The sequence below is a fragment of the Mesoplodon bidens genome (genome assembly GCF_964165515.1).
Source record: "Mesoplodon bidens genome assembly, chromosome: 3".
Classification (NCBI taxonomy): domain Eukaryota; kingdom Metazoa; phylum Chordata; class Mammalia; order Artiodactyla; family Ziphiidae; genus Mesoplodon; species Mesoplodon bidens.
This window is the reverse complement of record NC_138178.1, coordinates 63,674,798-63,687,671: the sequence shown is the minus strand read 5'-3', so window position 1 is coordinate 63,687,671 and position 12,874 is coordinate 63,674,798. Positions and strand designations below refer to the sequence as shown.

General features: G+C 41.2%; 1 protein-coding gene across 2 annotated transcripts; it reads left to right on the top strand.

Annotated features, from left to right (window-relative positions):
• Nucleotides 1-631: 631 nt before the first annotated feature.
• Nucleotides 632-11,795, top strand: COX5A (cytochrome c oxidase subunit 5A). 2 transcript variants are annotated; one of them, XM_081227472.1, is made up of 6 exons: nucleotides 632-831; nucleotides 2,151-2,291; nucleotides 5,308-5,424; nucleotides 7,192-7,313; nucleotides 8,971-9,093; nucleotides 11,630-11,795. In XM_081227472.1, the coding sequence occupies exons 1-5, from the start codon at nucleotides 726-728 to the stop codon at nucleotides 9,082-9,084; spliced, it is 600 nt and encodes a 199-aa protein (XP_081083598.1). In that variant the 5' UTR covers nucleotides 632-725; the 3' UTR covers nucleotides 9,085-9,093; nucleotides 11,630-11,795. The 2 variants fall into 2 exon arrangements, with proteins under 2 accessions (XP_081083598.1, XP_081083599.1); XM_081227473.1 differs by lacking the exon at nucleotides 2,151-2,291 and having other exon boundaries at nucleotides 637-831.
• The last annotated feature ends 1,079 nt before the right edge of the window (nucleotides 11,796-12,874 follow it).

The window sequence follows — 12,874 nt, the reverse complement described above, 5'->3', positions numbered from 1 at the left end:
CAGTTAGTGAAGCCAGATTAGACGTTAAGAGTCTTGGAACTTAATCAACGGCCTCCTGTAGGGACTGGGGGAGGGCCTTTCACCAGAAATATCCAGGTGAGTCCTGGGACTGGGGATTAGGTGAAAAGAGCCTTGATTGCCAGCAAGGAATCTAATTTCTGAGCCCGTTTCCTTCTCTGTAAAGTCAAGTGGTTGGACTCATTTTTTGAATGCTTGCGGGTTTGTGGTATAAGAATAGTTACTAATAGGGTCCCTTATAGGTAAGCAGTCGTTCTGTCCCACTCGTTCTCTTATTTTAGGCTCAAACAGGGGGGTAAAGCAAAGAAGGTATTTTTATAATAATTTGTCGTTGTTATTGTTATTGTTCCCATGTTGAGGTACTAGAGTCGCCTCCCGAGCCAGACTTGAACCACGCTACGGTCCACTGACGGCTCTTTGCCTTCTTCCTTCCATCCTAGCTCCACGATGATCGCCGCTGCAGTACAGGGGACCAGCGAACCGGCGGAAAGCGGGGCCGAAATAAATTGTCCTGAGCGCGCCGCCGTAGGCCGCCCGAGGCCGCGTGGTGCCCCCTTCCGCCAAGGCGCGAGCGCCGCAGTGGGCGGGCCCTCACGCTCCGCCCGCTGTGCGTCGGTGCGTGAGTCCGGCCCCCACGAGCTCGCGAGCGATCTTGAGCTCACACCCGGCTTCTCCTCAGCCTTATCCTGCGCGCCGCCATCACCGTCATGCTAGGCGCCGCTGTCCGCCGCTGCTCGGTAGCAGCAGCCGCAGTCGCCCGGACCAGCCCTCGAGGCCTCCTGCACCCCACTCCGGCCCCCGGCCCCGCCGCCGGTAAGGCCCCCGCCTGCCACTGTCCGCGCCCGCGTGTCCTTGCGGTGACCTGGGCCCCCGCTGCCACGCGAGGGCAGGCTCGCCCAGAGGCCTAGCTCCTGCCCTGCGGGCCGGCGGCCGAACCTGGTGACCGCTGGCCGTTCTCTCCGCCGCCTCGAGTTGTGGAGGACTCGAGGGCGCGCCCCCGGGGCCTCCCTCGGCGTGACTTCCTGGTGCGGTCACTGCGGACGGGTCAAGTGTGGACCTGCTGTGGGCGCCAAGGAGGGGGCGCAGCGCACCTCCAGCGCCCACCGAACCCCTTCGGTCCCCGGGCCGTGACCTTGCCCCGGCGCTGACCCCGCGGCCACCTGACTGGGAGTGGCCACCGCCGGCCTGCAGCGCTTCGGCGAAGGTGACATTGAGCTCAGGGTAGGGGCGGGGGGGGGTGGTCCCTCCGGGGACCCCGGCACCGCCGCCCCCAGCGTCTTCCGAGAATGCGTTATACTTCCGTGTGGAACGCAGTATAGTCGTTTCATCCGACATTTCTCGGTTAGCGTTTTGTTTGTCACTTTCTCAGACCATTCTGTTATTTTTAGAGACTGCTGTGCCACGTTCTAATTCTTCCATTTTTACGATAGATCGACGTGTGTGGTTGCTTCCTGAGGTCTGGAAGAAAGCCTGACTGTTGATAGGTCTTATGATAAGAATATTACTCTTTCGAAAATTGGGTACCACAGACCCAGGAATACTGGCTTCTGCAAACATGGGGAAGCATTATTTTTGGCTTCTGGTTAGAAACCTGATTGTTGGAGTATGAGATGGTCTGCTGATTGCTGTCTCTTATTTTGCCTTCCCCTTATATGTGTTCCGGGAAACTTTGTGTCCAGCACGGAACTTTTAATTATTGTAACTGCACTTTGATTTTGGTTCATGATGGTAGTATATGCGACATTATGAAATTTGGCCCCTAAGCATGCATATTTAAACATGTGAACTCAAACGCTTAGTAAGTTGGACATAGTGATTTATCTTCTAGGCACTCTAGTCACCCCCTTTAGTATAATTCATAAAAAGCTTTATTTTAGGTGTTGTCCTATAAACCTAAATGTTTGCCACAAGGAGGCAGTCTTGGTTACATTTGTGTCAGCTACTTTCTAGCTGTGTGACCATGGACTTATTAATTAAACCTTAAGACTCAGTTGCCTCATCTGTAAAATTGGGATAATATTTAGTAGTTGTGAGGTTTAACTGAGATAATGTAACTCATAGCACCTTTCCTGGCACAAATGCTTAATACATATTTGCTTTTTTATAGTGCATTTCATTTTTGCATATTATAGGTGAGGTTTGTTATCAATATGAGATGAAGAGGTTTTATGCAATTAAAAGTCAGAAAGGACTAAGATTCTTGGATGAGGCTATCCAAGGTCAAGTGAAAGAGCTCTGGAGGGGTTACCTGAGGGGCCTGAAGTTTGCTGTAGGTAAGTAGCAACCCAAATTCCATATTTGGTCCCAGGAGAAGTCTCCAACTTGTAACAGAATTGTTTTCCAACAACTGCTGAATTAGATAATTAAATGCTTTGAATAATGGTTAGATTCTCCAGTCAACCGTTAAAAGTTACACAATCCTGGCACCTGTCCTTACCCTGATAGCTCTGAAAAGGTGGGAGGAGTTTCCGCTTTTCCTTTCTTGGTGCAGGGCTAATTTTTTTTTTTTTTTTTTTTTTTTTTTGCGGTATGTGGGCCTCTCACTGTTGTGGCCTCTCCCGTTGCGGAGCACAGGCTCCAGACGCGCAGGGTCAGCGGCCATGGCTCACGGGCCTAGCCGTTCCACGGCATGTGGGATCTTCCCAAACCAGGGCCCAAACCTGCATCCCCTGCATTGGCAGGCGGACTCTCAACCACTGCGCCACCAGGGAAGCCCGGTGCAGGGCTAAATTTAAGTAGCACTTTTTATTACCTTCCAACCTTTTCTGCACCACTCCCACATTTATAGATTTCCAGCCTTTGGACCCCAAGGTTCATGACTGCTCTTAAGCCTTACACCTCTGCAACCCTGCCTTTGAGCTTGTTCATGTACCCTCTACATTATTCACTTCTTTCCATTACTCCTAGAATCACCACCACCAAAATGTCCATTCTCTGAGCCTTGTCTGAGCTGATTAGTTATTGAAGGGGATTAATGAGCCCCTTAATTTTTCTAAATATATTGTTAGCCTTTTTTTAAAAAAAGATTGCTTAACGAATGCCAGAAAGCAGTGTTAGAAATAGATTTTTAGATTGTAGCCCTAGAAATGTCCCAATTTTTTTACAGCTGCTTCCCTTTTCCTACTCTGGAATCTTTAGTTTATATAAAAGCACTGAGTAATTGTTTTCCAAAATAATTTACCATACAAGCCTCAAAACTAGGTGGAAATGCTGTACTTAAGTAGGGGTGGTGTGGGGGAGGGAAAAGATGCCTATATAGTTTACCTAAAAATCAAAATGTTAAGCATGTCCATAATAACTACAAGAATAGATCCTGCTCTACCCATTACTGGAATTAGGAATATAATTTAAACCATGTGGGAGAGTATGTTTTTCCCAACCTGGAAGCTATGTGTGTTCCCAGTGCTTGCTGGGTATTCTAAATACTTGTCTCATACAGGGTTTTTGTTTTTTTGTTTTTGAATACAACCAGTTTGTAATTTGGGACTCTCAAAAGGAAAGTGAACAAACTGTCGAAGGTGATCCATTGATCTCCCTGTCTAGGATTTGTAGTTGCTAGCCATCTTTTTCATAGTTAGAAAACAAAACAAAGCCACAGTCATCCAGTGACATCCATGCCCATGCTCAGCAGTGAGCAAAAGAAATTTGTTATCCTGAAATGCTTTTCTGGGTGGTTGGAGAGAATTATATACTTCATTTTTCTTGGGTAAATACTTAGAAGTGGAATTACTGGGTATGGTAGGTGTGTATTTGACTTGATAAGGAACTGGTAAACAGTTTATACTTTGATTATATACTTGCACTTTATTCTGCTAGGGATAAGTTTAGTTTTTAAAAAAAGTAGTTTACAAATTTTTGGTAACCGTGGGCTAAAGCGTTATTTTTGGTATGTTAAGCCTTTAAAAATAACTAGAAATTATACCAAGCTTGTCTAATTCGTATAACAAGAAATGCAGTTTGAAGAATGTTTTATTTCTATAAGTTAGGATTTCCATAAATAGAAGATCAATTAAGACATTTCTAGATAAGGATTAATTTAAAGCTACCATTCATTGAGTACCTACGTACAAGGTACTAAACCCTGGGCAAAGTGTTAGCTTGCTTTCATTTTTAATCATCATACTCTGCTAAGGTAGTGGTATCCTCATTTTATACATAAGGAATATAAAACGAGTTAATTTTACCAGGGCCAAACAGTGGGAGAGTGAAGAGCCTAGAAGCATCTGACCACTAGGCTCCACTGCCTCCTAAAACCCAAAGGTAAAAATGCCTTCTCCCACCTCCTGCTCCATTCAGAGTCTGTTTAGATAGAATTCAGATTTCTTAACTCCCAATTCACTGTCCATTTGATAGGCAGAAACTAAAAATGGGAAGGCTTTTCATATGGTACTAGAAAGGGTATATTGATTGAGAGCAGAATACTAAGTGTTTCCTACTTTCTTGATAGTGTTATATTAATAAATCTCACTTCTTAGAAATCTAGTAAAACTTTTTTCCATTGGGTGTAAGTCACTTTTTTAATTAGAATTTTCAAGGAGGAGGCTGTAGTTTGATAAAACAATTTTTAAATTACCATTGATTTGTCAGGATGTTAATTTATTTTGGGATATAATTTAATGGAGAGCATACGTTTTTTTTTTAATTTATCAAGAAAGTGTATCTTATAAATTTGCTTAAGAATTAGAATGGACATTGTTTTATTTTATTTTGTCCACACCGAGTGGCTTGTGGGATCTTCGTTCCCTGACCAGGGATTGAACCCGGGCCCTCGACAGTAAAAGTGCAGAGTCCTAAGCACTGGACCGCCAGGGAATTCCCAAGAATGGACATTATTTTAAATTAAGAATTAATAATTGCTTATCATAAAAATAAGTGTATAAAGAAATAAAGTTTTTCCTTCCAAAGATAACTGCTGTTGACAATTGCATGCCAGCATTACACATTAGTGGGATAAAAGCATAAACATACGTACATAGTACTTTTTGTTCTGCTTGCTTTAATGTGCTTAATTTTTAAGATTTTTTTCAAATCAGTACATAAGATTTGTTTCATTTGACCTGCTGAATAGTTTTCCTACCATGACATACATAGCTGATTCAAAACTTCATGCATTGAGTGTATTTAATACCACTGAACTGTACATTTAGAAATGGTTAAGATGGTAAATTTTATGTTATGTGTATTTTAAGACACACCAAAAAAAGAAAAAAACAAAAAACTTTATGTATTGGCAAGATATGTCAAGTACTACTTCTATACATTGAAGTTTTTGCTCTCTCTCCCCTATAGCTATCCAGTCAATTCGCTGCTACTCCCATGGGTCACATGAGACAGATGAGGAGTTTGATGCTCGCTGGGTGACATACTTCAATAAGCCAGATATTGATGCTTGGGAATTGCGTAAAGGTAATTGGAACATAGGCATATGTGTCTATTTTAGTATAGAGTTATGAACTGCTGTGTAGTTTTCCACTACTTTGTTGAAAGTAACTACAGTTAACCCTTGAAAAACTTGGGGGGTTAGGGACACCAACACACACCCCCACGTAGAAAATCCACATATAAGTTTACAGTTGGTCCTCTTTATCTACAGTTCTGTGTCCAAGGTTCTCCATCTACGGATTCAGCCAACTTCAGATCATGTAGCACTGTAGTATTTATTGAAAAAAATCCACGTGTAAGTGGGCCTGTACAGTTCAAACCCATGTTGTTCAAGGGTCAACTGTATTTTGCAAACATGTATCATGCAAACTGGGGATTGTCATGCATCTTGCAATTAGGAAAGTTTATAGTTTCCAGAGTAAGTATTTCCTGTAAAACAGGGTTTTAAAGGAGGCACAGTTGACATTTTGGGCCAGACAGTTCTTTGTTGCAAGGGCTGTCCTTTGCATTGTAGGATATTTAGCAGCATCCTTGGTTTCTACACACTAGATGCCAACACCCTCACACACCCCCAGTTGTGACAACTAAAAATGTCTCCTGGGGGACAAAATCATCACTGCTATAATGATAGGCCAGGGTGAGCAAGATTTAACAGTTGTGTAATTTTTAGATAATTTACGCAAGTAGTCATTTGGTTCTCTTCCCCTCTTGGTAATAGTTTGGGATTTTTGTTATTTTTATTTCAGTTGTGATTTGTCTTGCCCTGAATAAGTGTCCGATCTGAATAAGCTAGAGCTTGTTTATCCTAAATTTATAAGTACACATTTAACATAAGCAAGTAGCATTAATAATAACCAGGCTAGTAGACTGGTAGATAACTAATTTTAAGTGTAAGAAGTTTATCTCAGACCAAGAGTTCATTCTCTATGACTATATTCTAGCATTGCAGTCACTGGTGTCCTTTGTTTAAATATTTTAAAATAAATAAAAGCAAGAAACCTAAGTGCTTCATACTTCTCTGCAGGAATGTAATGACACTATTTTGCTGCAGCTGGGGAAATTCTTATTGAATAATCTTGAGTAGAAGTAATGAAAAGAACAGCAGTTGTGCATTCCCATTAAGAGAATCTTAAATTTTATGATTATCATTTTGTGCCAAGCCAAAAGGAATCATGCCCAGTCATTTTCTGGTTGAATGTTTGTGACTGTGTGCTAATGGCTCTCTGTATCTCCTTAATGTCCTTATTTGGGCTTCATTACCTCTCCTTAAGCATTTCTCTGGTGGTTTTTAGATTATTTTCCAATCAGATCTATTTTAAAGCAATCGAAGTACATACATCGTACCAAGAGTTAAAGATATAAGTTAAATGGCTCTCTTGTTTGAAAAGAAACCAGCTACTTTTGAAAACAGGGTTTGCATTTAAGAAAACTCTTGAGGTTTTTTTCCTTCCGTCTGCATGCTACTGCATAGTTCTTTTCACTAACTCACTGTGGAAGATCCACTATGATCTTATTATCTAGAATATTTTATTTTCGGCTGCGCCATGCAGCTTACAGGATCTTAGTTTCCCAACCAGGGATCGAACCCAGGACCCTGGCAGTGGACCCGCTGAGTCCTAACCAGTCCTCCCTAGCCAGGGAATTCCCAATTATCTCATTTTAGAGATAAGAGAATAGAGGCTCAAACAGACAAGATCACATGTCTGTGGTTCAATAAAAATACAGATAACTAAATCATAGTTTAAGTGAGGATATTCCAGGTTGATATGACCCCTCTTTTTAATTTGACAGGGATGAACACCCTTGTTGGCTATGATCTGGTTCCAGAACCCAAAATCATTGATGCTGCTTTGCGGGCATGCAGACGCTTAAATGATTTTGCTAGTGCAGTTCGCATCCTAGAGGTTGTTAAGGTCAGTAAAATAACAATGCTAAAGTTGTTTTGGAAGTAGGTGGACTACTGATTAGGTATTAGCATACTCTGTGTTTTTGGATTTGTTAAAATACCTAAAATTAGTTCTTATATAGCTAGAGGGAATGTACATTGCGGTTACAGTCTTTTTGGAGGGTGGTTTGGTAGAATTTATTCAGAGACTGAAAAATTATGCTTGATACCCATTTGTTCAGCAATCCCATTTGAGAATTTACCTTAAGGAAATAATTTAGAGTGTACAGTTTATCTTGGTGCTGTTTGTGATATGAAATTAAATGTTGCTAGTGGTTTCTTAAGGTGGGACTTCCCAACGGAGGTTATTATTAATGTTGTAGAAATGTGTTTAACATTAAAGATATTCATAGTATATTAACTGAAGGAAATTATGAAATAATTTTTTCAGTGTATGACCCCATTTTATTAAAAAGTATAGAGAGAATGATCAAAATGTAAGAGGATATATACTTATTCTCCTCCCTCTTATTTGATTATAGTTTCTAATTTTTCTGTAATGAACAAATTAATGCATGGAATTTTAAATAAGAATTTTATAATTTAGCAAATACAGCTAAGGGACCTAGAATTTGTTAAAGACAGAAGAGTAATAGCTTGGCACTGTCTTAGTCCATTTGACTTTTTAAATATTTGTCCCTGAGGAACAAATATTATGACAATATAGGTGTGATTGTATGTTATGGCGAGTATTCATCAAAACTCTCTTGCCTTGGAAATAAGTATTCTCTAAGTGTGGCTCTCCATGAAAAGACATTGTGTTCTATAAGAAAGAAATTCAAGGTCTGTAAGAGGGAAAGTATGATATTACTTTATCTAAAATGGGTAAGATAATTAAGGGTTCTGTAGGCTATCAATCCATTCAGCACCAGTAGTTAATTCATTTAGGGTCTCAAATTGAGGCAAATCAAAAAACTTTTTTCTGTGATAATTTAATTATTACTGTTGCCTGCTAGGCATGTTTAATTGCCTTCACAAAATTCTGTCATCACCACCTTCTTTTCCAGTAACTCAAGGCTTTAAAATGTTTTTTCCCTTGGTTTTAGTCCGGTTGTCTCAGTTAGTCTCCAGGTGTCTTAAAAACCTACCTTCAATAGTGCCTATATAAGTTTCTGTCTTGCTTTGTTTTGTTTTTTTATTTTTGGCTGTGTCGGGTCTTCGTTGCTGCACATGGGCTTTCTCTAGTTGCGGCAAGTGGGGGCTACTCTTCGTCGAGGTGCGTGGGCTTCTCATTGCAGTGGCTTCTGTTGTTGCAGAGCACAGGCTCTAGGCGCGCGGGCTTCAGTAGTTGTGACACTCAGGCTCATCAGTTGTGGCTCACGGGCTCTAGAGCACAGCCTCAGTTGTTGTGGCGCACGGGCTTAGTTGCTCCACAGCATGTGGGATCTTCCTGGACCAGGGCTCAAATCCATGTCCCCTGCATTAGCAGGCGGATTCTTAACCACTGCACCACCAGAGAAGTCCCAAGTTGCTGTCTTTTTTGAACAAATATGTTAACTTAAAAGTAGGTGACTTGTATTCTCTGCTACTAGCCTCTGCATATGTGATTAAAAGCATTTTCAAGTTCATTTTGTTAATAGAGACAGCTTTTCAGAGCTAAATGTGACTATTTTCTTTGCCATCAGGACAAAGCAGGACCTCATAAGGAAATCTATCCCTATGTCATCCAGGAACTTAGACCAACTTTAAATGAACTGGGAATCTCCACTCCAGAGGAACTGGGCCTTGACAAAGTGTAAACCCCATGGGTAAGCTACATACTTGAAAAAGGCAGGAAAGAATCCAGGGAGGGGTGAGTGAGTGGCATCTCAGTATTCTCAGTAAGACCTTTTCATGGCCTTTTTAGAGGCTATGAGTTTAGAGATTGAGAGAGTACCTATGATGATTAAGGAGCTAGAATTGTTGTTTCTAGTTGTCATAATTATTCTTTTACTGGCGTAAAGGCAAGTGAAAGCCTTATTTTAAAATCTATATAAGGGCTTCCCTGGTGGCGCAGTGGTTGAGAGTCTGCCTGCCGATGCAGGGGACACGGGTTTGTGCCCCAGTCCGGGAAGATCCCACGTGCCGCGGAGCGGCTAGGCCCGTGAGCCATGGCCGCTGAGCCTGTGTGTCCAGAGCCGGTGCTCTGCAATGGGAGAGGCCACAACAGTGAGAGGCCTGTGTACCACAAAAAAAAAAAAAAAAAAAAAATCTATATAAAATATTTCAAGCATAATGAATAGCATAGGGAATAAGTGTAACCACACCCAGATTTTGAGATATTATTATTTTTGCCATGTGTGCTTTAGTTTTCCCCCTCCCCCAAGAAATGACAGGTTTCACATAGAGTTGAAGCCCTCTCTGTACCTCTTCCCTAATTCCAGCCCTTTAACCTCCCCCAACTAAAGGTAATCTACTACATAGAAGGTGTTTATCATGCATGCTTTTATACATCTGTTTATTTTTAATAGGGTTTTATTGATTTGATGATTCTGTTTTTGTGTGCCCATGTTGGAATATGATAGTTAAGTAATACTCATTGATAATAAAAGCTTATTTGATAGCTTGTCCTCTATGGAAAGACAGATTAGGTAATAAAACGAGCCACAGGATTTCCTGGGTAGTGAGCAGTATGCAGAAAATCCTTTGTAAAACAGAAAATATATAAGTAAAAAGTCATATATTTATTTTATTTAACAAACACACATAGTGTATATAACTCTTACTATGTGTCAGGTACTGTTTTATGAGCTTTATAAGTATGAACTCATTTAATCCTCAAACAGTCCTGTGAGGTATGTACTATTATAATTATTCCCATTTTACTGTTTTACTGATGAGGAAACTGAGGCACATTGTCCAAGGTCATACAACTAGTAGAGGAACCCACATTTAAACCCAGGCAGTCTGGGTCCAGAGTCCATTGCTTTTACTATGCCACACATCCTTTGCATTGCAGTACTGAGGCATTTACTAAGGCCATACTCTTACTTCGCAGAGGTAAATGATGAGGCTTAAGTAGAGGATTTGCTTCCTAAGAGTAGGAAGAAGTTTATTTTTAAAAGATGGAACTAAACTATCTTATAAAAGTTTTAATAAAAGTGGACCCCAAATTATTTAAAGAGCTAGTATCAGACTCCTCACAAAATAAAGAGCCGGGTTAGGATACCATTAGTGAACATCTAATTTCACACCTAATAAGCACTTATTTAAAAATCAGGGCTTCCCTGGTGGCGCAGTGGTTAACAATCCACCTGCCAATGCAGGGGACATGGGTTCGAGCCCTGGTTCGGGACGATCCCACATGCCGTGGAGCAACTAAGCCCGTGCACCACAACTACTGAGCCTGCGCTCTAGAGCCTGCGAGCCACAACTACTGAAGCCCGCGCACCTAGAGCCCATGCTCTGCAACAAGGGAAGCCACCGCAGAGAGAAGTCTGCACCATAATGAAGAGTGGCCCCTGCTCGCTGCAGCTAGAGAAAGCCCATGACAGCAACAAAGACCCAACGCAAATGGATGAAGAAGATGTGGCACCTATATATAATGGAGTATTACTCAGCCATAAGAAACGAAATTGAGTTATTTGTAGTGAGGTGGATGGACCTAGAGTCTGTCATACAGAGTGAAGTAAGTCAGAAAGAGAAAAACAAATACCGTATGCTGACACATATGTATGGAATCTAACAAAAACAAAGACCCAACGCAGCCAATAAATTAATTAATTCAATTAAATTTTTAAAAAATCTTAGAACTCAAAAAGAATCCCTACATTCAATCTTCCTGCTGACAAAGTGAGCAGGAAATGCCTGAGGTTTTGTAATCCAATTTTGAGTTCTCTTTTCACAGCTTGCTTTGGAGCAGGAGTCTTAATTTTATCTTTGTCCACCCCTATACCACTACCACCTCCTCCTCCTCCCTGAAGCCTGATAGCACATCTTTGTAAAGCGTGGAAAGGCTTTCATTTATCAAGTATTAGTCCAAGGAGTCCAGAAGATCTTTGTTATGTAGGATACTTTGTAGCAGCAGTAACACTGTATTCTTTTACTTAAAATTTTTTTAAGAGGGCAACTCCCCAACACTTTTCTGATTGGAAAAGAAGACTACCCCAACAATTACCGGCTGTATGACAACAAAAAACTAAGCAGTTAGTACCTGGTGTGTTGATTGCAGGCAGGATTAAGTAAGAGCAGAAGAGACTACACAGAGACAGTGATTTTCTTGGGCTGTTGCTCTAAAAGTTATTTTTAGTAAGATTTCTACCTTTTCTTTATTTTCTATCTAATTTTTCATGTTTTCTCTTACAGATGGGCTTCCTAAGGATTTATTGATAATGCTACTTGATTGTAAACAATCACCTGGAAATACTGATGAAAACATATTACCTTATTTGAACAAGTTTTCCTTTGTTGAGTACCAAACCATGTAATGTAACTTGGACTTTAATAAAAGGGAAATGAGTTTGAACTGAAATTAGATACTGTTTCATGTGTTTGCATTGAAAAGCAAAAAAAAAAGAACTATTATAGGGTCGTTGGTTTCACTGGTTGCCACGTCATCTGCTGAGAGAACTTCAATTCTCTGGAAACCACCCAACATGAAAGTCAGCTACATAAACATATTTGGGTGCACTGGCTGGTAAATTAGCTAAAAATTAAAAGTCATTTATATAGAATTTTCTTGCTGACAGGCCAGCAAGTACCTTGGACTTAGGGGATTGGATGTCTGTGGGGATAGATCAAATTGTGTACCTTCCCAAAAAATGGGTGAAATAAAGTTTTAAAGTGGTCATTAAGATAGTCTTGAGGATGTGCTGATAATAGCCAGCTCCTTAGTGCCTCTTTTTTTTCCCTACCTGTTCTTCCCTCGCAGTACAGTATTAGCCTTGGACATCGAAGACTTTGCTGGCATAGATTTGAAGGCTTTCTGCTTAAAGAACTGAGTAAATGAGATTTTTTTTAAAGTAATTTTATTTATTTTTTATTTTTTTTGGCTGCATTGGGTCTTTGTTGCTGTGTGCAGGCTTTCTGTCTAGTTGCGGCCAGCGGGTGCTACTCTTCATTGCGGTGTACAGGCTTCTTATTGCTGTGGAGCGCAGGCTCTAGGGCGCATGGGCTTCAGTAGTTGCAGCACGTGGGCTCAGTAGTTGTGGCTCGAGGGCTCTGGTGCACAGGCTTAGTTGCTCTGCAGCATGTGGGATCTTCCTGGACCAGGGCTCGAACCCGTGACCCCCCACGTTGGCAGGCGGATTCTTAACCACTGCGCCACCAGGGAAGTCCAAGTTTACTTGAGAGTATAAAATACACAAATCCTGTTTTACTTTAGAAGCCCCATAATAGTAGAAACCAGCTGCTGGATAAAGAGGTTTTAGGTTTGAGTGACTTGAAATACAGCCAGTTCAGACTGCAGCATCAGGTGAATTGGATTAATAGTAGGTTGAAATTTAGATGTCTTCTCTCCTAAAGCCATGTAAGGAAATGTTAGTAAAATCAGTTTTCAGGGACTTCCCTGGCGGTCCAGTGGTTTAGACTCCACGCTTCCATTGCAGGGGG

Excerpts from the sequence above, each read along its gene's own strand:
- COX5A (XM_081227472.1), top strand. The coding sequence starts at position 726 with ATGCTAGGCGCCGCTGTCCGCCGCTGCTCGGTAGCAGCAGCCGCAGTC. Across the intron at positions 832-2,150 it reads GGCCCCCGGCCCCGCCGCCG|GTGAGGTTTGTTATCAATAT; the intron begins GTAAGGCCCCCG and ends TGCATATTATAG. Across the intron at positions 7,314-8,970 it reads GCATCCTAGAGGTTGTTAAG|GACAAAGCAGGACCTCATAA; the intron begins GTCAGTAAAATA and ends CTTTGCCATCAG.